We start from the raw sequence: 25,130 nt of genomic DNA on the forward strand, positions 1-25,130 counted from the left end.
GATCAGAACTGGCACCTGCATTTTTTTTTATCTCCTTAAATGAATGCGGGTTCTGACATTTGTAAGTTAATTTTATAGACTTGACATGAACTTTCAGGTAGTGTTGCTTATTTGGATAGCCCCTACAGTGAACGCTGGAGTCAGGTTTATAAAATTACTTTCACTCAGTCAAAAAAAATCCTGCAGTTAACTAAGAAACCTGTAAAGAACTATACCTTAAGAGTACTTGTATTTCTTTAAATACCCTGGCCATGTGCTTTCTGTCACATTTCTATATAAACCCTTCCTTATAAATTTTTTTCACATGCTGTTTGAGTCACTAACAGGATAAGTGGAGGTGAGAAGGCGGCTTTCACCTCACTATTAGCACTGCAAAGTGAGGTATGCACTCGGGATTACAGGATGAGGGAGAGGCTTCTTCCTTGGCTTGTCTTCCTGCTCCCTTTCACCTCACCCACCAGTGTAATTTTGCCCACTGCTGTTACTTAGAACAGCATTCAGTATTTCTGCTGAGCTACCAATGTTTCAAAAAGCATCAAAATGTTTAAATACCTGAGGGATTCAAGAGGAGGTCTGTAGTCATAAGTAGTTTCAAATACACAATCTGCAGAAAAGATTCACATATATTTTCTGTTGTTTCATTTGCACTTTCTCAGGTTTACTTTCTTTTCAGGGATCCTACAGGAATTTGAAGTTTTTTTCTTTTATCTTTATCTTTTTTTCTTTTTAATAGAATTTATGTTTTAGAGAAGGATCAATAGCTAAACTTGCTTAGAAGAAGATCCCTTTGTTTCTGGGAATATCCTTTCTAGATAAAGATGCCAAATTATTATATGTGTATTTTGAAAGCTATGGACCGATAGGCTCAGGGAGAAAGCCTCCAAAGTCAAAAGGTAGGCTAGAAATGTATTAAATTAATATCCCTTTGGAGAGCAAATCAGACCAAATTAAAGAAAGTGAGGAAAGAAAAGAGCATTCTAAAAAGCTGAGATACAAAGAAATAACAGCAGGGAATAAATCTGAGTCATTGATCTCACACTGGAGTCTACAGAGGAAGACAGTAATGAGGAAACAGAGCCTTTCATTATACTAAATCTCGAAGCTGAACAAACCAAGAATTTGATCCCCTACTCCACCTATTAATTCTGGCAGACTGCTGAAGAGTAATTTGCATTCCAGCTAAGCCCTTCCTGGTGCCATATCTGACTTGCAAAGTGGTTCCTCACAAATTATATTGAAACAGGCATGGATAGCTAAAGCCTAGCTGCCGTTGCCTTGCAGATATATTAACCTAGAAAAGGAGCTTGATGGCTTTGAGTTGCTCCAATCAATGCCACAGAAAAATTAAAAGTCATTCCTTAACTTACATCATCCTCCATGAACTTATGCAGAGGACTAAAAAATTTGCTATTCCAGTTGGGATGGTAGCAAGCCAAAGCCATTTAAACTATTTGTACCCTATTCACAAACATTGCAGACTTCTTGTTCCCACAGCTGTGTTGCATAGGGTTATTTTTTATGTAGCTCTAGAGTACAAAAAGGGATTGTGCTGCCATGCCAGGTACACTGAGCAGTCATTACAGGTAATTTTTTTTTTTTTTTAAATTCACAAATCTTGGGGCTGTTATTTCATAGGGAGTAAAAAAGCAGCTGGAAGCATTCAATAACCCACATGCTCATGGAATTAACTTTCTCACTAATTGTATTAATTGGCATTGACATTCTGTCATGGTACTGAAGATAGGCAGAGGGGTGGGAGAGTCATATTGTATATTTATACAGATGTGCACACCTTCAAGGTAATGCATGCTATAATGCATATAGTATTTATGTTCATATAATTATATGAATCATTATATCATTTTCATGTACGCTTACTCCTTTGAAAATGTTCATTATGTTGTTTTTTACCTGATCTATGCCTTCATTTACTTACTGTAAATAAGAAGGAAAGATCAAGACTTTCTCTGGAATGATTCTATATAAGGGCTACCTGTCTAGAAAAGAATCCTGTAGCTAGTGAACAAAAGTAATAATTATTTGTGAAAGACAAATTAAACCAGTGAAAGAAAATTTAACTAACAACCTGTGGGTTCCTTTACATGCTGGACTAGTGAGGAATACAGCGTCGGTCATACGATCTGAATGATCAGCAGGGAGCAGCTCCATTGCCTTGTGCTATTTATGCAGGGAGTACCAACCCAGACTGTAAGAACTCAACTGAACTGCAAGGGTGTTCAGACAGGAAATAGTTATCTGCTACACACAGTTGCTTAAGCCAAAGGTATAGAATGAATTATTGGAAATAAATTGCTTATTTAATACCATGACTAATTCATGTTCAGTATTTGGTCCTCAGCCAAGAGAGATCTTCACATACCCTTAGCATGAGGATGTTTTATTCATCTTCTGCTTCTGGTCCTGAAATCTTCCAGATCTTGCACCTGTCAGTGAGACAATGGAAAAGGCATGATCAGTGCCTTTACCTGCAAAAATCATAGAAAAACATCTACAAATGTCCTCTCTGAACAGAAAGAGATCCCCAATGAGCAATAAGACACAAGCTTAGAAACTATACGTGTTCATACATAGAAGCAGTAGTCCCAGCATCTATCTTAAAGAATACCAATTATTTAAGGAAACTGCTTTAAATAGCATTTAAGATTCAAATAGCCCATATAGAAAAGTAGATCTTCCTTTTGAAGATAAAGTATGGGACTGTATGTTCAGGGTTTCAAAAGATGTTTGTAACAGACCTGGAAAATGAGCTAATTTCATAGACTGCACAGCACAGAATGAAGTCAAGGAAAGTTGTTAATAAAGTCACAGAAGCAGCAGAGTCTCGTTGGTATAGTGCTACCTTTTTTTCAGGACTAATTATCTGTAGTGAAACATCAAGATTCCTAAAGTTTTTTTGATTCTGGTTCTAGAGCTACCTTGGCTGGTCCTATCTCAGTGGTCCCTCTGTGGAGTACTATTGGGTGAGATGGATAGTCTCTGAAGATGGTGTGCTTTTGGTTTTGTGGAATGCCCAAATGCAGAACATACCTCTGCTCTCCAGGAAGTCAAACCTCTTCTTCTGCACAGAAAGCTTCTCTCTATTTTCTGCTATTCTTATTTCCAGAGTAGATATTTTGACAAATCCATGAGATGCCTGTTTGGAAGCCACAGTGTTTCCAAGTTGGATTGTGAACTCTGGGTATCAGTTCGTTTCAGCTGTATCTCCAAGTCTTTATCTGCTGTTTGCTATCGTCCTTTCATTTTGTTCTTGATTTCTGTCGTTTGTTCTTTCCAGGATAATCCAACGCAAGTGTGGAAAGAAAAATGTAGTTTTTATTTCCGAAGAGCAAATTAAAGCACATGTATTACCCCTGCAGCCCTCTACTTTGCACCTTGCCTCATTAGATGTCCACAAAAGGAACTCTGCTTTGCCAACTTTAAACAAAATAGCTTCTAGGAAACCATTTTTCTTTCATTGCAAGCCTTCCTATTTGATGACACTTGAGGGCTTCTAAGCCACAAGCTCTTATACAAACACAGGGCTTCAGCATTCCTAGTTCTTCTACCCTAAATTTTCAACCATTATAATGCAGCAAAAGCACCTAAACTTCAAAGTTCCCCAAATTGAGGAGGAATAATGATTTTTCTTAGACTGATGGAGCTGAGTTTTTGTTAGTTAGCTATGGGGAGGTGGAAATCAGAAGGGTTCAGGGCTCTTGTGAATTATTTCTCTGAGTGTTTCCTTGTTTGTTTGTCTTTTTTGTTTTTAAATTATTATTTATTTTTTTCATTTTGTGGTCAGGGACCCACAAAGGTGTTTTAGCCACCTGGAAGTGTCTTTCCCCTTCCCTCTCTTCACATTGCATGAAGCCCCAAATGGCCAAGATGCATGCAATTCTGTTTTTTAGTCGGTCTTTGTTTTCACAAAGCATGCCTCAGAATTGTCTCACCATCTACATAATATGGACATGGGCTGTGCATAAAGCATACTATGATTCATTGTCAAGGAGTATCGACTGATCATTTCAGAAAAGGTAGCATAGATTACAGTCTGAGGGATCATAAATGACTTTGTTTTCTGTAGTTCCTTCACACAAAAGCAGGGAGGCTGCAGGGACAGCCTTATCTTTAGTGGAGAATAGGTGAGCCTCAGTGAGTAGGAACCTTCTAAAGGCATCTGGAAGTTCTGTGTAGCATAAGGGAAAAATTTCCTTCCTTTTTATCAACTGGATTGTTCAGGGGCCTTCCAGTAAGAATGTTTTTATCTTAATCATGCTGTGAGTAAATAGATGCCTTCAGCCCTTAGTTTGTCAGTGTGTAACAGTGGTCTCATAACACATAGCTCATATTGTGTGCTAAAAAGCAAGTAGCTTCTCAGAGTTCTCAGTATGTACTTGCACGATATCTATATTGAGGGAATTACATGGTTCCCATATTCCATGAAATGCCCCTCTTTTTACAGATGTTAAGGTGAGGGATAGGAATACTCCTGAACCTCCCTCTGATTGTTTTCTCACCAAATGTAAAGAGACAAAGGGGAAATCCAGATTGTTTCAACCAGGTTTTCGGTATGGATGATGTGGGAGCATGGGTCCTGTTGGAACATGATGTGCTGTTTAAGTCTCTGGTCAAGACAGTTTACACTCTTTGAATGCCTAGAGGTAATACCATCTGATTTCCTTATATCTGATTAACATTCAATGCTTCTCAGCATTTTGCTCATTGTTTCTTGCATTTTTGGTCTGGAACGCCTTAAAGCCTCATGGCAAATAAATTTTTAGTGCACATTTAAACCCATACACTTTGAATGGTTTTAGACTTTTAAGACCAGTAGAAAATACATGTCATACCTGTGCTATTTGGAATCCCACTGAATTAGAAATGCATGAATCAGTTGCAAATAGGTGAAGTTGTTGAAAAAACCCCACATTGTCTCTGACTCTGAAATTGTGAAATGAGAATTTAGTTCTGGAAGCTGAGCAAGGGTGAACCTCATTTCCATTCATGATTAATGAGAAAGCAAACATAAAGTAACAACCCTCTTAGGTTGACAGTCCTGAGTTAATATATAATAGACTGACATTAGAATAAACACAGTGATTTACACTGAATAATGTAGCTTTTTCAGATGGGATGAACTCTCTGAAATGATTTTCACACTTCAAGTACTTGAAAAACCTCAGTGATAGGGCACTTCTTACACAAGTGAAGTTGTAAATGGTACAGAATGTCAGCTGGAAATGTCGCCGACCCTCAGCTAGTATTAAAGAAATAAACTAACCCTCTAGCAAAAACCGCTTGAGTGGCTGTAGAAAGTAGGAGGGTTTGAATGCTTACGACTGCACTTGTGACAGTGCAAGTACATCTTGCTTTTAACAAAAGCTGTTTCATTTAGAGGCACTACTGTACGGAAGAGAGTTCATTACAGAGCTCCTTTTGTGTTATTCTAGAAAGATGGTGCAACAGATTTTGATTTTTAGCAGTGAGAGTTATGTGGCCTCACAGTCTTCTTATCCATGTGGAAAGTACAATTCCTACCTAAGCCCCCCTTTTTCTTTCACTCCCAATACCCACAGAGCACTCCACATCCTCACTTACAGTACTGATCTGGTTTTGCAGGTACTTGGATATGTTAGTTTGGTTCTACGATATGATAAAAGAAGTTAAAACCAGTATTATCCTCTTCTCCTAAACTGTCACTTCCACAGGAAATTTCATCTTTGACTAATAAATGGGAAAGTGAGAGTCTGGAAGTGTTTGGTGATGGCTGGCAGAAGGGAGCACTAGAAAACTGAGTACCTCAAAATAGGTTGCTTGTCTTTCAGCTGTGAAATAACTAGCATTTCTCTCCAGTATTTGCTGCTTGTGATTCAAGTTGGCTGAAGGGCTTGGATGCCCACAAGGGTTTTGTTTTTCTCCCCATTGTATTCTTTGACTTAATAAAAGATACTGCCTTTGCCAATTAAGCTGCTTTATGCTTTTCTTTTAGCTAAGAAGCTAAAAAGCTAAGGCCTTATTAAATGTAAGTTCTTAACAATGTATTCTTAAGCAGACAGAAATTAATATCTTAAGGTTTTGGAGTTTTTTTGCTATGTAAAGTCCAGAATCTTTGAGCATCCCAAAATGCCAAGGTTTTAAAAAGTGAACTATATGGCATTTCAGTCTTGTTGTTTCCTTGTGTATCTTCACCTTGTACCTCTAGGCGGAACATGAGTTTCCTCACAAGCTTTGAAAGATACATGTAAGAAGTTGAGTTTTATAGGTTGGTAAGATGAGTCAAAAAGAATTTTAAAAATCTTGGAAGGGTCATCCTTTTGTTAGTGGGAGCTCTCATATCTTCAAGGCATGTGGTAAAACCTGTTCTGCATTTACCAGAAAGCAAATTTGATGGGAAAATATATGGCATAATGGAAAATACATGATTCTGAGGCATAAACTGTCACAGGTGTAAAAAGAGAAAGTGTGGAATCAAGGCTGCCTAACAGAGAAGCTTACCTGAACCTCAGCTCTAATGACAGGCTGTAATGAAACAACCGGCCACCCTGCTGGGTCTATATAACCCCTGAAAAGAGAAGTTTGGTTTAGTTGGGTTTTTTTAAAGTTAATATGTCATTTGCTGTATGTTAGTAAAAGTGAGCTTACTCTCCTAAATCTGAACTTGGTTTGTTCTCTTGATTCATAAAGGACTCCTTTCACATACGTTAAGTGTCACTGTAGACTAAAAAACCACTGGTGCTTCTTCGAAGGTGGTTAAAGCCTGACTTAGTAAACTTTGCAGCCAATTTTCTACAGCTATCACTTCATAGAAGATGATCCTGATTAAGAAAGGTAGGGAGTGGCATATCCTGCCTTTTCCTTGAAAGGGATGGAAGAGCATTGATGCTCAGTGTTCACAGATGAGTAGGACCTGAAGAGGTCATGAGAGGAGATTAGGTCCAAACAATACCCTCATGTGTAGAATGGTACCACCATAAGCACACAAGCTGAGCATGAGTTAAAGGCTGGTGTTAGGCTGATGGGAGTCCAGGAGAGAGAGGAGCATGAAGGCCTCCTCTGTAAAAGGAAGATTGGATTTCCAATTATTTATGCAAGAGGAAATAGCTCATATGCATTCGTTAAACATTTCAGCTAAATGATTGCTAAGAAAACATCTGCCAGGAGTTCCTACATCAAACAAGGCACAAACCTGAAGCTGCTACCTTTCACCAGAGAACAATACCCTTTCTCCTGTTCATTTCAAGGACTATTTCCTTTCATCTTACTTCCCTGACAAAGTGAAACCAATTTTAGTAACATAGCTGTTGGAGAAAAATCTAGAGTTTCTGTAGTTACAGATGTGCCAGGTCTTAGCATATCTTGGCATATCATATAAAAAACTTTAAGAAAGTTCAGATAAATAGTCCTTCTTCAGGACTTAGTCTGCTTTACTCTACCCCACTCCACTCCAGACAAGGGAGAGCAGGAAATCTGAGTACATTCACTGCTCTTGATGTGCCAGCACTGGTAGCATCCCCCAGAGAGGCAGGTATTAACTCCCGGTGTGCTGCAAAGAGGGAACTGCTTCCCTTTGCAAAAGCACCACAAGTGCTCTGTCTGTTCAGCAGCATTCCTCTGCACACAGTGTGGCTGAAAAAGTCTCACTGAAAACGATTTATGAAGGCCTTTTCCAGCATAAACCCCAGGGAGAAAGGGTATTAAAAATATGACATACCGTAAATGTTTAAGTGACTGATGAGCCCACAGGCATACAGGCCTGGGATCTCTATAAGGATTTGTCAGTGAAGAGAAGGAATGTGAGTATGGTATCACTGGGGTAAGGTTGTGACCCAAAGCAGGCGACCAGCAGTGACTGTCCACACCAAATGCCTATAGTTAGGAAGAGCTTACTTGCTAAAGAAAATGTGGGTAAACTTAGCTAACAATGAGAGGCTTGGTTATCCAGTATTTTCCACATAGTTCAAAAAGGTGAAGTAGTAGAGGTTTACAACCACTCCAGCCTCTTTATAGTATTGGAGAACCAAAGGCTGATGTCTGCTTGCGCAATTCCAGTAATTTGCTATTCTAACACAATAAAAATACAAGTTATAACTGAATAATTCAACATTTACCCTTAAATAGTTAAAAATACAGGAAAATGTAAAGACAAGACTTTCAGACTCAAGGCTCCTCAGTTCTGTGTCTTAGTCATGGGTTGCCCAGGTCGAAGTTTGATAAAATATTCTGTTTATTGAATATCCTGAGCAAAAAGATGCTCACATATGATGCACTGCCCATTTAATTTTGTCTTTCCTTTTGACTCACTAGCCTTTGCATCACACTCGCACTTTGTTCTATTACAGAAAACCAAGCACATATCAACAGAAAACTGCAAATGTTATTGCAGTAGAGGTCAGGTGCGAGAATTTCATTACATTGGCACTGTTCCCACTTGTGTGAGGATTAGCTGAGGCTGAGATGTAACAATGCAGCCTCACCCCTATTTAAATTACTGAAGTCTTCAACTCCAAATGTCAGTTTCACAAACGGAAAGACTACCGCAAGGAGCTGAAAACTCAACATGGGGACCTGGAACTACTTTTGGCATTTCATTTTCTCTGTTTTTCTCTGTAAGTTAAAATGCATTTGATTATTTACCATTGCTATATATTTAAAGGATGACCTTGAGATACACTGGATAATCTGGGGGTGGGGGTCTGGAAGGCTAATGTAAAAAACAGTAGCATGGAATATTTACAGTTGGGATCTTTAAAATTTCTCTTGAATGTGTAGAATTTCAGCAGGTATCTTAGTATGCATATAGACCTGTAAGTAGATAAAAGAATGAAAGCAAAGTATTTGGAAAACTGTCATCTAAAAGATTAAACATGAAGTGTCTGACCCGATTTTACGCCTTTTTTTAGCCTTAAGATTAGATATGAGGCCAGTAAATGATCTATTTTGCCTATTTTTCTCCCCTGAGAGACTTGTTAGGAAAAGACTCACAAGAAAGCATATACTGATTATTTATTATTTATTCTGTGTTCTCATTGTACTGCAAAGAGTCTTTGAAATAACACCTAGAAATCCAGAAGATTGCATTATTTTATTCTTCCTGTCAAGTTTCATGTCGTTCAGTGCAGACGAGTATAAGTTTCTTGTGTGATGAGTACTTGCTGTTAATAATCCAAAGAATATAAGCCCAGGGTCTTACAACTCAAACTGTATTGGGATGCAGAAAATATGAAAATATATCACTCTGTAGGAAGAATTTTGCAAAATACCTAATGTTACATTACAGGCTTTTATGTATACACTAAATTATATGAAAATACAACTTTGGTTTTACAGGTAAGTAAAATCAAAAGAAATTAATTAATGTGATTCTTAAGAGTTTGATAGAGATACTCCACTACACCTGCTTCAAGAATCATGTAAGTTCTATACATCCAAAAGCCAGGACACAGGATAATAACTGTTTTTAAAAAGTAATATTAGTATGAGACTGAAGGCTGTGTTTGGTTTTAGTATGAACAAAACCACTCCTCAAAATCGAGGTTATATTACTTGACCAAGTAAGAGAAATAAGCCCAAATTAGCCTGAGTATCTAATCACAACAAAAAGAAAAGACTTGATTTTCCCTCTGAAGAAATTTTGTGAGTGCTAGAAATGTTGTTGTCTTCATGCTTGCAAAACTTACGTAGTTAAGATTTACTAATAGATATACAGGTAAACACAGGAAAGCAATGAATTTTCTCCCATGATTATTATGATTTAGGACATCAACATAAAGGTATGCAAGGTGTCCTGGGTTCAGCTGTAAAAAGCTTTATTTCCTGCCTGATAGCCAGTACATAAGAAAGACAAAATCACCTTGAAAATAAAGAAATAATAAAAATATACACAAAAAGATGAGGAGAAAATGATGTTGAAAAAATGCATTCCATTCATTATTAATTGTCCTTGTTTATCTACAGATATTTCAGTTTATAGCGTTGATAGAATCATCTAATCATTTAGATTGGAAAAGACTTTTTTTATAGTAGAGTCCAACCATTAATATAGCACTGCAAGAGGACAACTGAACTACGTATCTCATTGTACAAGAAATTCTATTTAGACAAAAAAAAGAACATAAATTGAAGACTAGGTAGAAAGCAATAGGAGAGCATAAAATACGGTAATTTAAAACTGTAAACTGACAGACAAACATTATTACCATAAAATCAATAAGGTAAAAAGATACTCTATGCAAATGAAAAATGAAAAAGCATAGGAATGTCAAGGTAGTTACAGAATGTTGAACAAAGAATGTACATGAAAATGAAGAAAGGAAAGGGAAAAAAAAGATCATAGATGAGAAAAAAAAATGAAATCTTCACACAGGAAAAAAGTAATACTTGGTAGAGTATTAAAGTACAGTTATATTGTAAATGTCCACAACTCACATTTATAAAATTGTACCAGGTACAAAGAATATAACAGCACTGGAGGAAACAACAAGCACACAGACTGAGGCCAATACTAAGACAGAGGCTGCACCCATGTCACCAGCCTGGGAAGGGAGCTCACTCAAGGTGCCTCCTGGGAGTGAGGCGACGAGCCCCACCTTCCCAACACCCAGGCCCAGCACCACTGCCATCAGCATGGACACAGCGAGTGGCACTGCTGCCTCCCTGTCCCTCCAGCCCAGCTCAGCAGCAACGACCCGCTCCTCCTTCTCATCCTCTCCTGTGGGCTTCACAGATGCCACTACCATGGCACAGAAAAGCAGCACCAGCGAAAACACTGAGGCGGGGTTGGCAGCCACATCCCACCCATCCGTGGCACCCATGTCCCCTGCTTCCTCCTCCACTCCTGCTGCTACAGGCACTGGGTCAGGCACTGTGTCAACAGATGCTCTGACAGACAGTCCAGCTCCCAGCACGCCCAGCTCCACGACATCGGCATCCACCTCCAGCATGTCCCTTGTCTCAGAGACCACCGATGCCAGCCTGTCATCCACACAGTCTGGCAGCATTAAGATGCATGCATTGCAGCTCACATCAACATCCATCATGCAGGGACAGGCCATGACAGAGGTGGAAGCCACTTCATCTTCCCCGGGAACCACCTTGGCTGCCGCAGCCACCACCTCTGATGCTAACCCAGACACAGCTCTTCCCAGCAAAGTTGAAACTCCCAACATGAACGAGGGGAGTGGCCTGACAACGAATCCCAACACCCAGATGATGCCCTCACTCTCCGCCACATTGTTGGTGACCCCCTCCACACCGCCAATGATGGAAGGAGAAAGGAAGACAGAGGCTGCACTCACGTCACCAACCTGGGAAGGGAGCTCACTCGAGGTGTCTGCCAGGAGCAAGGTGACGAGTGCCACCTTCCCAACACCCAGGCCCAGCACCACTGCCATCAGCATGGACACAGCGAGTGGCACTGCTGCCTCCCTGTCCCTCCAGCCCAGCTCAGCAACAACGAGCCACTCCTCCTTCTCATCCTCTCCTGTGGGCTTCACAGATGCCACTACCATGACACAGAAAAGCAGCACCAGCAAAAACACTGACGTGGGGTTGGCAGCCACATCCCACCCATCCATGGCACCCATGTCCTCTGCTTCCTCCTCCACTCCTGCTGCTACAGGCACTGGGTCAGGCACTGTGTCAACAAATGCTCTGACAGACAGTCCAGCTCCCAGCTCAGTGGCAACAAGCCATTCCTCCTTCTCCTCTTCTGATGGCTCCACAGCTGCCACTACTATCCTGCAGCAAAGCAGCACCAGCGGCACCACCAAGGAAAGCTTGGCCACCACAACCCACCTATCCACAGCACTCGTGTCCTCTGCTCCTTCCTCCACTCCTGCGGTTATGGGCAATAGTAATTTTCTTTTAGTATATCTTTACTTTTTTCCAAGTTGCTAAGTGTATGCACTAATGTGTCTTCTTTTTTTTTTTTTTAATTGAAAGGTAAAACAAATTTGAAAAGAATAGAATGAAGCTTTTTTCTGTTCTGCACCAGAGAAAACCCCAAGCCCAAACCAAAACTGGCGCTGTGTTTTCTCTTTTTATAGCATAATTGTATTCTACTTTGAATGCAGATCTAAAGAGTCAATTGTACTCTGATTGTGAGTCATAGTTCTGTCATGGAATTAAGTGGGAGATATGCACATGCATAAGGTAAAAATTGGTATTTCATAACAGCTCAATGTCTAAGTGGAGACCAGTGATGAGTAGTGTTCCCCAGGAGTTGTTATTGCAACTGGTGCTGTTTAGCATCTTTGTTGGTGACATGGACAGTGGTGTAGAATGTACCTTCAGCAAGTTCGCTCATGATACTAAGGTGTGTGGTGCAGTCAACACGGTAGAGGGAATGGATGCCATCCCAAGGGACCTTGACATGCTTGAGTACGAACTTCATGAAGTTCAACAAGGCGAAGTGCAAGGTCATGCACATGGGTTGTTTGTGAAAATAAATAGTATAAACTTGGTGAAACTTTAAAAGAAATTCTTCTTACTGTTTCCAAATTACTATTTTACAGTACAGATGACCTCAGTCCCTCCAGAAAGTGCTATGGCTAGATTTACAAGATCCACAGCCAATCCAATTTTCACCACCACATTCGTATCAGGACCTTGTAGTAAGTAAATATTTGATATTCAATACTAGAGATAAAATATTTGAGTTATTAAAATCAGATACAATATTCTTGTTTATCAGTCATATCAGCTGTGAAGTAAAATCCCTGGATATAATTTCAGAATGGGAAACCTGAGAGAACCACCAAAAATACATAATCAAAAAATTTACATCAATGTGTGATTTACAGCTATAGATCAAACAGTTTATTTTTGTTTTTGTGGGAGAATGAGGGGAAAAGACGAAACAAGCCCTACAAAAACTTACAAAAAATGGTATTAGTTTAATTTGCAATTTTTTCCTTCAATATTAAATGTGTAGAATTGCAGAAGTGAAATCAACCACCCTCAGCTATATGAAACTTTTCACTTTGCAGTGCCAATGTCCATCAAAGTTCAGAATGTGACTGGGTACGCAATACAATTCAGTTGGACTGGTGGCAGGAGAGGAAGCCTCCACACCATCTCCCTCATGGATGGAAGTCGGGAGATAAACAAAACAACTACAAACGAGACAAAAACTGTGTTTGAACATTTACTTCCTGGTCATGTATACACAGTATCTGTGGAAGAACAGTCTTGTGCTGGGGATAGCAGGACTTCAGTTACTGTTCGAACAGGTATTTCCACAATCATTCTGTCATTTCTTTTTAATGAGTATACACTAAAAATACCTTTTTTGCAATATGATTTGGATTTAATTTCATAGACTATTATTCCTGTAAGTCATCTTCACGTATCTGACTCATCCCTTTGCTTGGATAGGACTACTTGCATTAAACAGAAGTTTGCAAGAGAGTGCTTATTCTGTGAAATTTATGACCATGCTCTATTTCTAAACCAGATAATTTTGTACGGAAGTCAGGATATTTTGACTGTGAATTTAACAAGAAATATTCTGCTAGCATTTGTGGTAGGAATTCTGGTGAAGTTTAGGTTGTACATGCTTTTGTGAACGCAGGCGGTCCTTAATTGTCATTGTCATCTTTTAATTTCACCTTAGGACATAGACATTGAGACAGGCTGTTTAATTGTTATTTTCTCTTCAATGCTTGTGCTGCCAGGTTAGAGGAGGCATTTTTATTATTAATCCTCAAATGCAGAACTTTCAGCGAATTTCATCCCAGTGCTGCATCTCCAACCTTAGCTTCAACTGGTTCTTTCTGGAAGAGATGTCAGTTCTCCCCTGTGTTAATGGCACCTTCTAACTTTGTGTCATCAACAAATTTTAAGAGCAAACACATGCAATTGCTGGCAGGGTCTATAATGGAAATGTTGATCAAGTTCTACAATAGGACTGATTCTCAAGGAACACCACAAGTAATATCCCACTAAAGCAAGCTTTATTCTTTTAAAGTTGCCATCTCCTCATTAGCCAATTTATTTAGACAAACCTTTTTCCAGTAAAAATTTACCACTTGGCACTGTATAGTTCTGTTTTCCTAACTCTTTCTATTGGAAGAGATATGAAAGTCAGCTTGTCAAAGGAAGCTAAATAGGTTATTTTGGCATTACCCTCTTTTGGTAGAACTGTATTGCACTTTATCATACTTGGTCAGAGGTTGAGAAAATGTTCATGATTTCTTTTAATATCTTTTGAAAGATCTAACTTGCCTTTTGCCAACCGTTGCTTTCTTTCAGCATTTCTTGACCTAAAATATAACTGCCTTTTTTTGTAACACTTTTTTCCGTTCTCTAGTGAATTGTCTGATCATTCTCAAAACCTTTCTAGGACAATTATTCCAGCAGTTAAATGTGGGGCTCCTTCTTAGTGACTTACCCTCTATCTTAGGCTTTAGAACCACAGAACCAGGGAATTATCATTATTTCCATTCAAATCTTTCAATATCTCAGTCCAGTGGCTTTCATTTATTAGTGTCCTTACTTAAAAAAAACAAACCCACAAACTTTCATTTTCTTTTGCAATCTGGAGGCATCTGCCCTACCAGAAAGACATTTGAGAGCCAATTAAAAAGATCAATAAGGATCAAGTCACCTGGAATTTATGTGGAGTTAAAGATTATGTTCAACTCTGTGAGGAGAACTAGTGCTACGCACAGCAAGCTAACCATGTAAAAACTGCAGTACCACTCTTTACTACTGTTTTGAACCATTATAAATAATTCAGATTAGCCAGTCCAGACAAGAGTACTGAGGTTTTCAGACTCCATGATGCATATTGTTTTCAAATGAAACTGCAGGTGACTTTTACTTCTGAAAAGTCTCTCTAGTTTACCTGAGTTGTACAAGCACGTAACAGTAGCACCTATATCTTTAACTCCCATAAGAAATTAGAGTTCTCAACATTATGTCACTGAAGTTCTCAAATGCCACCTAGCCACCCACCACCTGCCCTTCTTCTGATATACTCCACTTTTATAATCTGCAATTCCAAGCTCTCCAGGGCAAAAAAAACCCTGCTCCTTAAGTCATTCCTTGGCCATGATTAAATGCTTTCTCCTATTTAATGATTTTCTTACTAGCAACAACCACACATGTACAGAGGCAGTTATCTTGACTTTTAAATTTATTTTACAGATCCTGCTTCCTGTTTCAACAGAACTGAGTTTTGCTTACCACAGAATACTGCCTGTCCTGACTTGAAATATACTGTATGCTCATGTACGTTTTACAGAATTTTAAAATTTGTTTATTCATAACTATGGGATGTTATTTCACAATATATAATAACTTTCATGAGTATTTTGCCAACAGCTTTATTGTGTCAATTCACAAAGCACTTTTTTTGGTAAGGAAGCTGCCTTCATCGAACTTCAGCATCAGCTTCCAACTCTATTTTTGGTCTGGACGATACTATGTAAAGCATACTTGTTTTGGCTTAGGGCTTATCCAGCTACTCAAGAGGATTTAAACATGCTCAGTGCCTTGGAAAATGTAATAAACCAATCTTGTTTCTGATGAAATCAATGGGAGAGTGGCTGTTGACTTAGGGAGATGCATCCTGAATAATACAGGAATGACTAACAAGTTGTGAGAATTGTGATGGCTGACAATTGAAGAAGAGATTCAACTCTGGAGGTTCAAAATCTAGTAGATTAGACATGTATGATACACTTTCTTATTATTTTATTAGTTTCTTATTTTATCAAATGGTATTAGAAATACATGACAGAATAAAGTCCAAAAAGCAGTTGTGGAGTTCCATCCTGAGATGAACCTAATTATTTAACTTTTTTTTTCTTTTCAGATTATCAAGCATTTTCCTGCAGTGTTTTGTTAAAAAAAACAGACATTTAATCATACACTTTATGACTCTGAAAGTGAAGATTACAAAACAATGTCTGAAAGTATCAAAACAGAAGTAAGTTGTTGCAATTGTCTTTGCCATCATGAATGAACTAAGAAAAGTTTTATGATTAGCAACATAGTCTCCTAGATTCACTGTTAAATCAGTATTGTGACAGGAGAAAAATATAATCCCTCAGGAGAAAAAAATAATCCCTCCTTGGTAAAACAGTATAGGAAGCACAACTGTCTTGACTGAAGGACAGAAAGGCTGATGTCCAATAAGGGGTATGTTCTCCGTTTCTCAAATGTAAGATATTTAGTGAAAGGCACTTTAAAATCCTCTTTTTGCAAGCACAAGGAACACCCCATTTTGTTTATTTTCTTCCATCTCACTAAAAAACATGCCTTGGAGAAGGAAAAAGAATAGTACTCAAAAATAAAATTTCAACACATACCTGGAAATATGAGACCTTTACAAGCGTGCAATGTTTGTCCAGATCAATGCCATTTTGCTTCATGGTAGCAGTTGCAAGACTGGAGAAAGTTTTGAGGGGTTCATATCAGGGTGGAACTAGGGAAGGGAAGTGGAAGCTTACAGAGCGTGGGTGAGCCTAGTAAAGCTGACATGCAGAAGCAGCGGTCTGCCACTTAGCTGTCTGTATCAGGATGTTAAATAAAAGGACTAATAATTCATACATCTCTCAGGAATCCTGATGTATAATAAGCCTGTTGGAAAGGTAAAACTTCTGTAAGATTGGGGTAGACTGCTTTTAAATAACTGGCATAGAAAATTGGTTTTTTTAGTATATCATACCTCTTAGGTAAGAATCTCCACAGATTTCATAAGCAGTACTTAATTTGTTCTCATAACACAAAGTCAGAGGTAACCTTGTCTTTTGACTGCTAGCATCTCCATTTTGTCGTGGTCAAAATTTATTTTAGTAAACTTAAGAGGCTTCCTCCAACCTCATTAAATGCGACAAGAATCCTGTTACTATGTTTTAATAAGATTTCACTCAGGTTTTGTGCACTATGTCAGCATGACCTTTTTACACTTTTCTTTATAAAATGGCTAAATCAAATAGTGGCTGTACTAACATCACCAAAAATTATGGGGAATGCTCCATCCCGGACAGTGTTCAAGGCCAGGCTGGGCAGAGCCTTGGGCAACATGGTCTAGTGTGAGGTGTCACTGGCCATGGTAGAGGGGTTGGAACTAGATGATCTTTAAGGTCCTTTCCAACCTAAACCATTCTATGATTCTAAAATGTAGTCAATTTCTGTGTTGGATTTTAATGCAAACTTAGTGTGACATGCAGTTTGGGGTGAGGGTTTATCCCACAGAGAAAGATGAAGGTAGACAACTCAGCAGTGACTCAGAAACAAGGTTCATTATCATCCATGAAACACAGTAATCTTTCAGACTTTTCAGGTAAAATTTCACACTTATCTGCAGCAAGAATATACCTTTTTCTTAGTGGGTTGAATCAAACACCTAATTTTCTGTAAAGATTAGTCCTGACAGAAATGTTTCAACCAGTCTTATATAGTTAGAAGGGAGGACTGCCTGGTTTTGCCCTATATCCACATGAGCACTGGGCAAAACTGTACTTTTGGAGACATCAGCATAAACCTAAATCATTCCAATTGGTGTAATGGGATTATACTTAGTTTATACTAGAGTGACTGAGAGACAAATCACAGCCTTGTCTGTCTTTGCATAGTTACCGTGTAATGTCATGATTTTGATGATCTAGTGACAAAGCATTTTACCTGTTCTAAACCTCTAACATCAAGTTTTTGCTGTTAGTGTGTGCATGACTATGCCTGAAGTTTAGCTGCACATGTTGAAAAAGCCAGGGGACACTGAAGGTATCTTTAGAAATGTTAGGTGCGCTTTGTACACCTAACACTTAATAATTTCAAACATTGTACAGTCCAGGTCCCACATAGGTTTGTAGCCTGTGCAGGAGGATTGCTAGTTTCAGTGCATTATTCATTGATAACTAGGTAAACAGTTTGCTTTTACTGCTTTGAAAGTCAAACTTAGATTTCATAGTTTCAATCACAAACTATGTGTTGTTCCAGAATCCTCCTTCAGTAATTTTTTAGAGAATTATAAAAATGGAAAAAATAAATATCCTGCTTTATGTTGATGCGTGCATCCTGTGCTGCTTCAGTTGACTCACATATGGAACAAATATTGGTTTCAATTTACACAGGTTGTTAGAGAAATGCGCATTAGACTGAAAGATGACCAGTTCAGTATCATTGTGCTTGGATTCAGACCTGGGAGTGTGATCGCTGATTTTATTTCTCTATTGCAAACCCAAGACTCCATCAGTGTGACTGTTATGCAGACACACTTAAGTCAAATACTGAAGAGCAAGTTTGGTGACCAAACTGAAGTAATCATACGATGTAAGTGTTGTTGAAACAGCTTTTCTGTGATGGCGTGGGGATTAAAGGGTCATATCACCTGCTCTTCACAGAAGATGATAAATTAGTTTCTTTCTTTTAAGAGATTCAAGTATTTCAGATGACCTATTTAAACAGTCACAGAATAGATAGTCTAGATGTCATGTAGATTACGGATCTGTTTTAAAGAGCCACAACATATACCCAGTTCCAGACTTAAAGGGTTGGTGGGTTCTCTTCACATAGCAGGAGGGCTAGGTGAGCTTCTTGTTGTAGCGTGTATCACCTTTTCACCCTCCAAGATGATCTTAAAAGACTGGTTTTCAGTGGAGAAGGGGATGAGGAGGCTTCTTCTGTAGTGGCATCTGCAATACTTCCCTCTGGATAGAGATGTGATGGAAGGGTTCGCCTCTTCTGCTGGACAATCCTCTTTGGCCCCTGTTTCCTTGGCCAGAGGTGGTGTGGGCTTAGCAACACAAAGTACTGCAGAGATGCAGAGAGGCTGATAGGTAGTAGAAATTGTGCAGGATATTGATCCAAAATACAGTATCTGTTATGCTCATGGTAGTGGTAGTATGCTTATTGCCTTGAGCTCCTATGAGCTGGCGGCTTTTCATGCAACACAGGTGCTCCTTCTGCTCCAGTTAATACCCTTTCTTCATAAAACACTGGCTAGCAATATTATTTTGTCTATGTGCCTTTCCACCATTACTACATGCATCTCTACCACAGAGATGAGGTGTGCTTACATGTGCTACAAGCCTTTCATTGCCTTTATCTGGAAATCAGAAAGCTTTCTGGTTTTGGCTTATCAGTTTAGAGACTGGTTTCAGTCCACTGTCTTGTGGATCAAGTAATGGGAGGTGTTAGTACAGATGGCAGATCAGATCCTGATTAATTTCACAGAGTTCCCTGTGGAAGTATAAGGAGGAGTGTGAGGGTTAAATTATGTACAGTTCCATTTCATGGCCCTTTTTCACACCTTGGAGCAACTCTTTGTTGAGCTACAGACTGGAGTTCTCTCATCACAGAACCTTCTAGATATTTTTCATCAAGCAGATCCTCAGAGCTGATGATTATGGATGTCACCAGTAGACCACAGGGATGTTCATAGAGAGGGGTCCATAAAATTTTCAAGTTATTGAATCTTTACCACATACAAAAATATTTTTAATATCATTCAAAATTTCCAAGGCTGCCAAAGAGTAAAATGCAGCTGTCTCTTAGGGCTCCAGGCCTTCTTACACCTACTAGTCTCTAGCTGACATTTTCTAAATTTTAAATTTTTTTGTTTTGAATTTCCAGCTTCTTCTGCTCAGTCATCAACTGAAAAAAATTCCCCCTGGAAAGTGGCAGTGATTGTCCTTGGAGTTTTACTTGGAGTTGCATTACTGCTGATTTTTCTGATAACATTGTTTTACATTTATAAGAAGAAAAGTTCGACTGCATATTTGGTTGAACCTAAAGGACTTCTGGGAAATTTTGTCTACAAGCACTTATAATAAAAGTGTTCGGTTTCATTTGCATATTTTTGTTAAGAGGGGAAATTAATATATTTTTCTTAAATTCTATGTTAATTGTGTATGTTAACTTAAGATAACCCTACCCGCTCCTTCCCAATGGCCACCACCAAATTCCTGAGTGCCTAACAACCTTTAATGAATGAATCATCCTTTTAACATTGCTCTCAGGTATGGAGTGGTGAAATCTCCCCATTTTGCATGTGCTAGAGTGAGGTATGGAAAAACTTCTGTTTGGACTATCAACTATAGCTACCGCAATGATTCCTAACCAATGGGTATGAAGAGTGATATAATCCAAACTACTCAATATTCTCATACTTAGATGACACAGCAAAGGCAGCAACTGATCTTAGTACCTATGGCAGGTCACCTAAGCTCACACAGCTGAGCCCAGTCATCCTGTGAGGCTTTATGCACTTGGGTGATTCACCTCACCTGAGATTTTTATCACCATATGAAGATGCCTTTTTCTCTCCAGTGACTGCAGAATGAGTTCAGGGTAATTAGTGTTCTAGCATATGCAAGTTGGTTAGGAGTCTTTAAAGGAAGAGTGATAGAGCTGGGCTGTGTGGGTTTGTTATAGGGCTTTCTGGAGGAGCAGGAGTTTGATCTGGAACCTTCTTAATTCAAGGTTAGTTTCTTTAATTGTTGGGCTATGAAGAAACAACTGCCTTTATGTGAAAAATGCATAGTATGCTAAATACAGGTGTATGTAATTGGACAGCCTTAACGTGTTACTAGATGGGGGAAGAGAGAAAAAAGGTTAATTTGTGCCAAAGTATTTTGCTCATCTATTTTTGCCTGGTAAAAATGGTTGGTTGGGTGAGGATGTGTCACACAGTGCCATTTTGCCTTGCTTTTGATGATGCCAAAGCAGTGTCTGCTTAAAGCAGCCTGAAGGACCCTGTGGCATTGAACCAGATCTTGTGCTTTCAGGCACTGAAAAGAAATAACCTTTACCTTTTTTCACTCCTCTTACAGTATGCTAGAGGTTGGAAGGGATCTCAATAGATCATCCAGTCCAATCCCCCTGCCGGAGCAGGAACACCTAGATAAGGTTACACAGGAATGTGTCCAGGCGGGTTTTGAATGTCTCCAGAGAAGGAGACTCCACAACCTCCCTGGGCAGCCTGTTCCAGTGTTCCGTCACCCTCACTGAGAAGTTTCTTCTCAAGTTTAAGTGGAACCTCCTATGTTCCAGTTTGTACCCATTGCCCCTTGTCCTTTCTTAACTGCAGTCCTGATGAGGTTACAGTCTATTTCTCCTGTGATATATTTGTCCTGGGTTCAGCAGTAGCAGTCATTTTTTCTCCTTCTTAGTAGCTGCTGCAGCACTGTGTTTTTGACTTTTGGCCTGGGAACAGAGCTGATAACACTCAAATGTTTGGTCTGACCAAGGACTTTTCTGAGCCTCATACTCTGCCAGGGAGGATGGGAAGCTGGGAGGAAGCAGAGACAGGACACCTGACCAAAACTGACCAAAGAAGTATTCCATACCACAGCACATCATGCCCAGGATGTAACTGAGAGTTACCCAGAAGGGCTAGGGCACTGTGGGGTTGGACAAGGTATCAGTTGGTGCTCAGTCGGGTGGGGTGGGATGAGTTACCGGTTGGCTGGTGCTGAGGTGTTATATTCTATTCCCTTATTATTTCCTTTATCATTATTATCATTATTGGTAGCAGTAGTGATTTCTGTTATACCTTAGTTACTAAACTGTTCTTATCTCAACCTGTGGGGGTTGCATTCCTTTCGATTCTCCTCTCCATCCCTCTGGGAGCAGGGGGAGGGCAAGAAAGGGGGGAGTGAGTGAACGAGCTGTGTGGCTGGGTTTAAACCATATTTTTTCTGCTTGGGATATGTTGTTGAACAAGTGATAAAGGGCAGTAGACTGCTGTGCATATTTTCAGTCCAATTTATGTATTTCATCACAAACCAATTCTCTCTGCGTCTGTGTATTTTGTGTGTATGCCTATGCTCAGCATTTATGTTGAGGCCCTGAACAGTTTGGGGCCTTTGTGGACTATGTTATGGCTAGTTGACATGGAATAGAGTAAGGAGGTATCTAGAACTGTAGCATGCTGTGGGACACAGCAGATAAAGGACCTCAGCAGGAGTAGTGGTGTACAAGAAACTCTTTTGTCCTCTGGATCCAGCCAGTGTTAATTTTTTTATACCTCCTTTCTTGCATACAGTATGGCTCCTGAGGGAACATTGCTGAGAACCCTAGTTAAGCAGAAGGGTGAAGCCATCTTATGAGCTGGCCTTACTGTAGAAAGGTTGATTTTGTGCAGGCTGTATCATCACCCTGATGAGAGAAGTCACATCCAGCCTTGCTCTTCTGTCCTTGGCTTAGCAGCAGTGTCACTTTGTGAGGCCAGTGGGCTGTGCTGGTTGAGAAGGGAAGGCTGTGTGAGTACCTGGGGTGTCTTTGCACACAAAGTTCTGTTGGTGGCTTATGTTCCTGTCCAGAATATTATTGTTTTTGCAGGGACCAGTGAAAGAGGGGTCTTGCATGACTTGTTATCCCTTTCCTTCCATGTAGTATCAGCTTGGCTGTCCCTCTGCTCACGTCTGGGCTACGGAGTCACAGCCCACCTCACTGTTGGGAAGTCAGTGTGATTAGTAGTTGTTAAATTTATTCTATGTGGGTTTTAAATATAGCTAGCTCTGGTGCTATATTCACTGAGCAGTCACTTGACAATGTATTCTGTCAGTAAACACAAGTTATCCAGTGAGCTATTGTTGAAAATATAAATGAGATCTCTTGCTTCTGTTAATAGCATTTTCTTGCTCTTTTTTTTTTTTCTGTTTGTTTGATTTTTGTTGTTCGTTGTTTTTTTTTTTTGTGGGGGAGAGCGTTCTACTTTGAGTAGCAGACTCATTGTTATTAAATCTTTCTGGTGTTCTTGCAAAATATTGCTGAAACAAAGACCATGTGCAGCAGGCCTGTACTATGGAATCCTGGGACTTGTTTATGCAAAATGTATTTAAGCTGTCTGAAGAATTTGTTGTATTTTAAATGATTTTCTGAAGAAGTCTTTACAAATAAAATCTCTATTTTTAGAATTTTTGCACTCCAAAGGCATCTACTGTTATGTCATGTAACTTGAAGTCTCTTCTACCTGCAGGAGGGGAGACTGAGGCCACTATCAACAACAGGGCTAACCTTGGTCCAGTATATGATTACACAGGGGTATGAGTTCTGTGAACCAGATTACACAAGAGAAGCCGGATCTAATGGATCTAGCCTACTTTTCCCCTACTCCAACAAAAATCCCTTTACCCCCATACTGTGGTGTCTGGACTCTGAGAATTCTCTAAAAACAATAGCAGGAGTAGCCAGATCTCTTTTCACAGGGGATTGCTTCCTCGCTTCCAAGCAGCATTCAGACTGGCTTGTGCACACCCTGCTCCGACAGATGCAGACACAGTAAGTGGGACAGGGAAATAAATCAGTCTGCTGGTAAGATACTCAAAGGTATCTAGGTAGCTGGCTCCTGTTGATATCAGTGGGATTTAAGCAGCCCTTTAATCTTTGTGGATCAGGGTCTATAAGACTAAGAAAAGGTACTTGCTTGTTTCAGACACACTTTTTTAACCTGGAACTGATTGACGTTATCACCCAGAAAAACTTGAGCTGCTCTGGCTTTAAGAGACAGGGGTGAACCAGTGTCTGAACAGCAGAAGTATGCAAGTCTGGTTTCCTAGGGGCTGACTTCCTGCATGCTCTATACCCCATCACTGCAGTGATACACCTTCTCATCAATCTCTTGAAGGTCTCAGACTATGGTGCGTGGTATTAGTCTGTGCTGTTCAAGTTTTTAGCTAGCTTCTAAGTGCTGGTCACTTAAGCTACTGTTCCCTTCATGCATGTTGTCATCAACGCTGAGATCTTAGGAAATACTGTGTTCTGTTCTTACTGAAAGCCATAGCAGTCTGAAAGCTGACTTCCTGGTGAGACTGAGGTCCCAGCCAGCCTCTGGCCTCTGTCATGTGATGTCCCTGGAACTGTTGAGACTCAAGTCTTCCATTGTGTTTTAAATAATTTCCCTTTTCCACAACTTATAATTCCAATTGCTGTTAATAACCAAAAGATTTGCTGCAGCTTCATAACTTATGAGACATGATGAAAATTATGGTACTATGAAACCAGGACCATACTCAGCTGTTGCACAGCATTCCCATGGGCATAGGCAGTTTGGAACTGGATATAGTCATGCTATGGAAGAGCAGGTTGTGCAGTCACCGTCTTCTATCCCATTGGGATTGTGTGGGCTATGCTAGGAATTTCCTTTAGTGCCCTCGTCATTGTAGACTTGTGATGGAGAATGGGAACTGCACCTTCTTTAAAAGGGAGGAGTAAAGCAATAGGCCATGCTCTCAGATTGAACAAGAGAGGCCTGGGCAATAGCAGGAATATCATCTCTCACCTGCTTACCTCCAGCCTGTGAGCCAGATGCCAGAGGAACAGAAGGAACTGGCTGATAAACACAGGGAAGCCACTGGACCAGAATTTCCCTCTGCTGGATCTACCCTGTGCTGAAATAGACACTGAAGTGTGACACTAAAGCATCTAAAGACAGTTAAATTAGACAAAATACCAACAAGAGGAGCCCAAGCTGCAGATGATCTAAGCCCAACAGCATAGCAATATGCCTCACCCAAGAATTCAGGATATCCTAATTATATATTGACCAATAAACAAGGAGTGCATGCATGCACTCAGTATGGCCTGGAAAAATGCAGGGTTTGGGCCTGGGTAGGACCTTGGCAGCTGGTGCCAGGAAGAATGCACAAGCTGCAGTGACATCAGCCAGCCAGCCAGTCCTTCAGGCCCGCATTACCTGAACGTGATGTTGCCTGGTTTAACTAGGGACTGCAGCTAGTCATTATGATGGACTTTATAATAAAGGAACTGCTGACATCTGCTTTAAAGCGTAAGAGTGTGGAAATAATCTAGCAATAGAAATATTACCACTGGTAATCCAAGCAGACCTGCATCATTTTTACTTTTTGAGAGCTGGGTCGTCCCAAGACATTGTATTCTGGGGACTCAGATCGATGACATACCTGTTTATCTACTATTAACTGGATTAAGCTTGTGGATCTGCCTGCTGGAAACCCATTTTCCATTTCATGAGAAGAGTCGTACAGCACAGCTGCTGCAAAAGGGTTGGGTTTAAACATTTTTGCTATATAGACGTATTCATTTACCAATTGTTTCTAGTGTTAAATGGTTCCTTTAAGGACTCAGTTTCCAAATATTTGAGGAAATTTAGGGCTGTGCTCAACTTGCAGTTAGAAAGCTTGCAGTGAGAAAATGGGATC

The 25,130-nt window shown here is 39.8% G+C and overlaps 1 protein-coding gene across 1 annotated transcript; it reads left to right on the forward strand.

Moving 5' to 3' along the window:
* Positions 1–10,410: 10,410 nt before the first annotated feature.
* LOC133215344 (mucin-2-like) lies at positions 10,411–20,771 on the forward strand. The gene is made up of 7 exons (XM_061359355.1): positions 10,411–11,541; positions 12,518–12,611; positions 12,987–13,229; positions 15,148–15,231; positions 15,818–15,931; positions 18,081–18,279; positions 19,582–20,771. The coding sequence occupies exons 1-5, from the start codon at positions 10,411–10,413 to the stop codon at positions 15,865–15,867; spliced, it is 1,602 nt and encodes a 533-aa protein (XP_061215339.1). The 3' UTR covers positions 15,868–15,931; positions 18,081–18,279; positions 19,582–20,771.
* The last annotated feature ends 4,359 nt before the right edge of the window (positions 20,772–25,130 follow it).

Source organism: Neopsephotus bourkii, unplaced genomic scaffold, assembly GCF_033783945.1.
Source record: "Neopsephotus bourkii isolate Nb327-2 ecotype Australia unplaced genomic scaffold, CSIRO-AGI_Nbou_v1 NB_962, whole genome shotgun sequence".
In the NCBI taxonomy this organism is placed as follows: Eukaryota; Metazoa; Chordata; class Aves; order Psittaciformes; family Psittacidae; genus Neopsephotus; species Neopsephotus bourkii.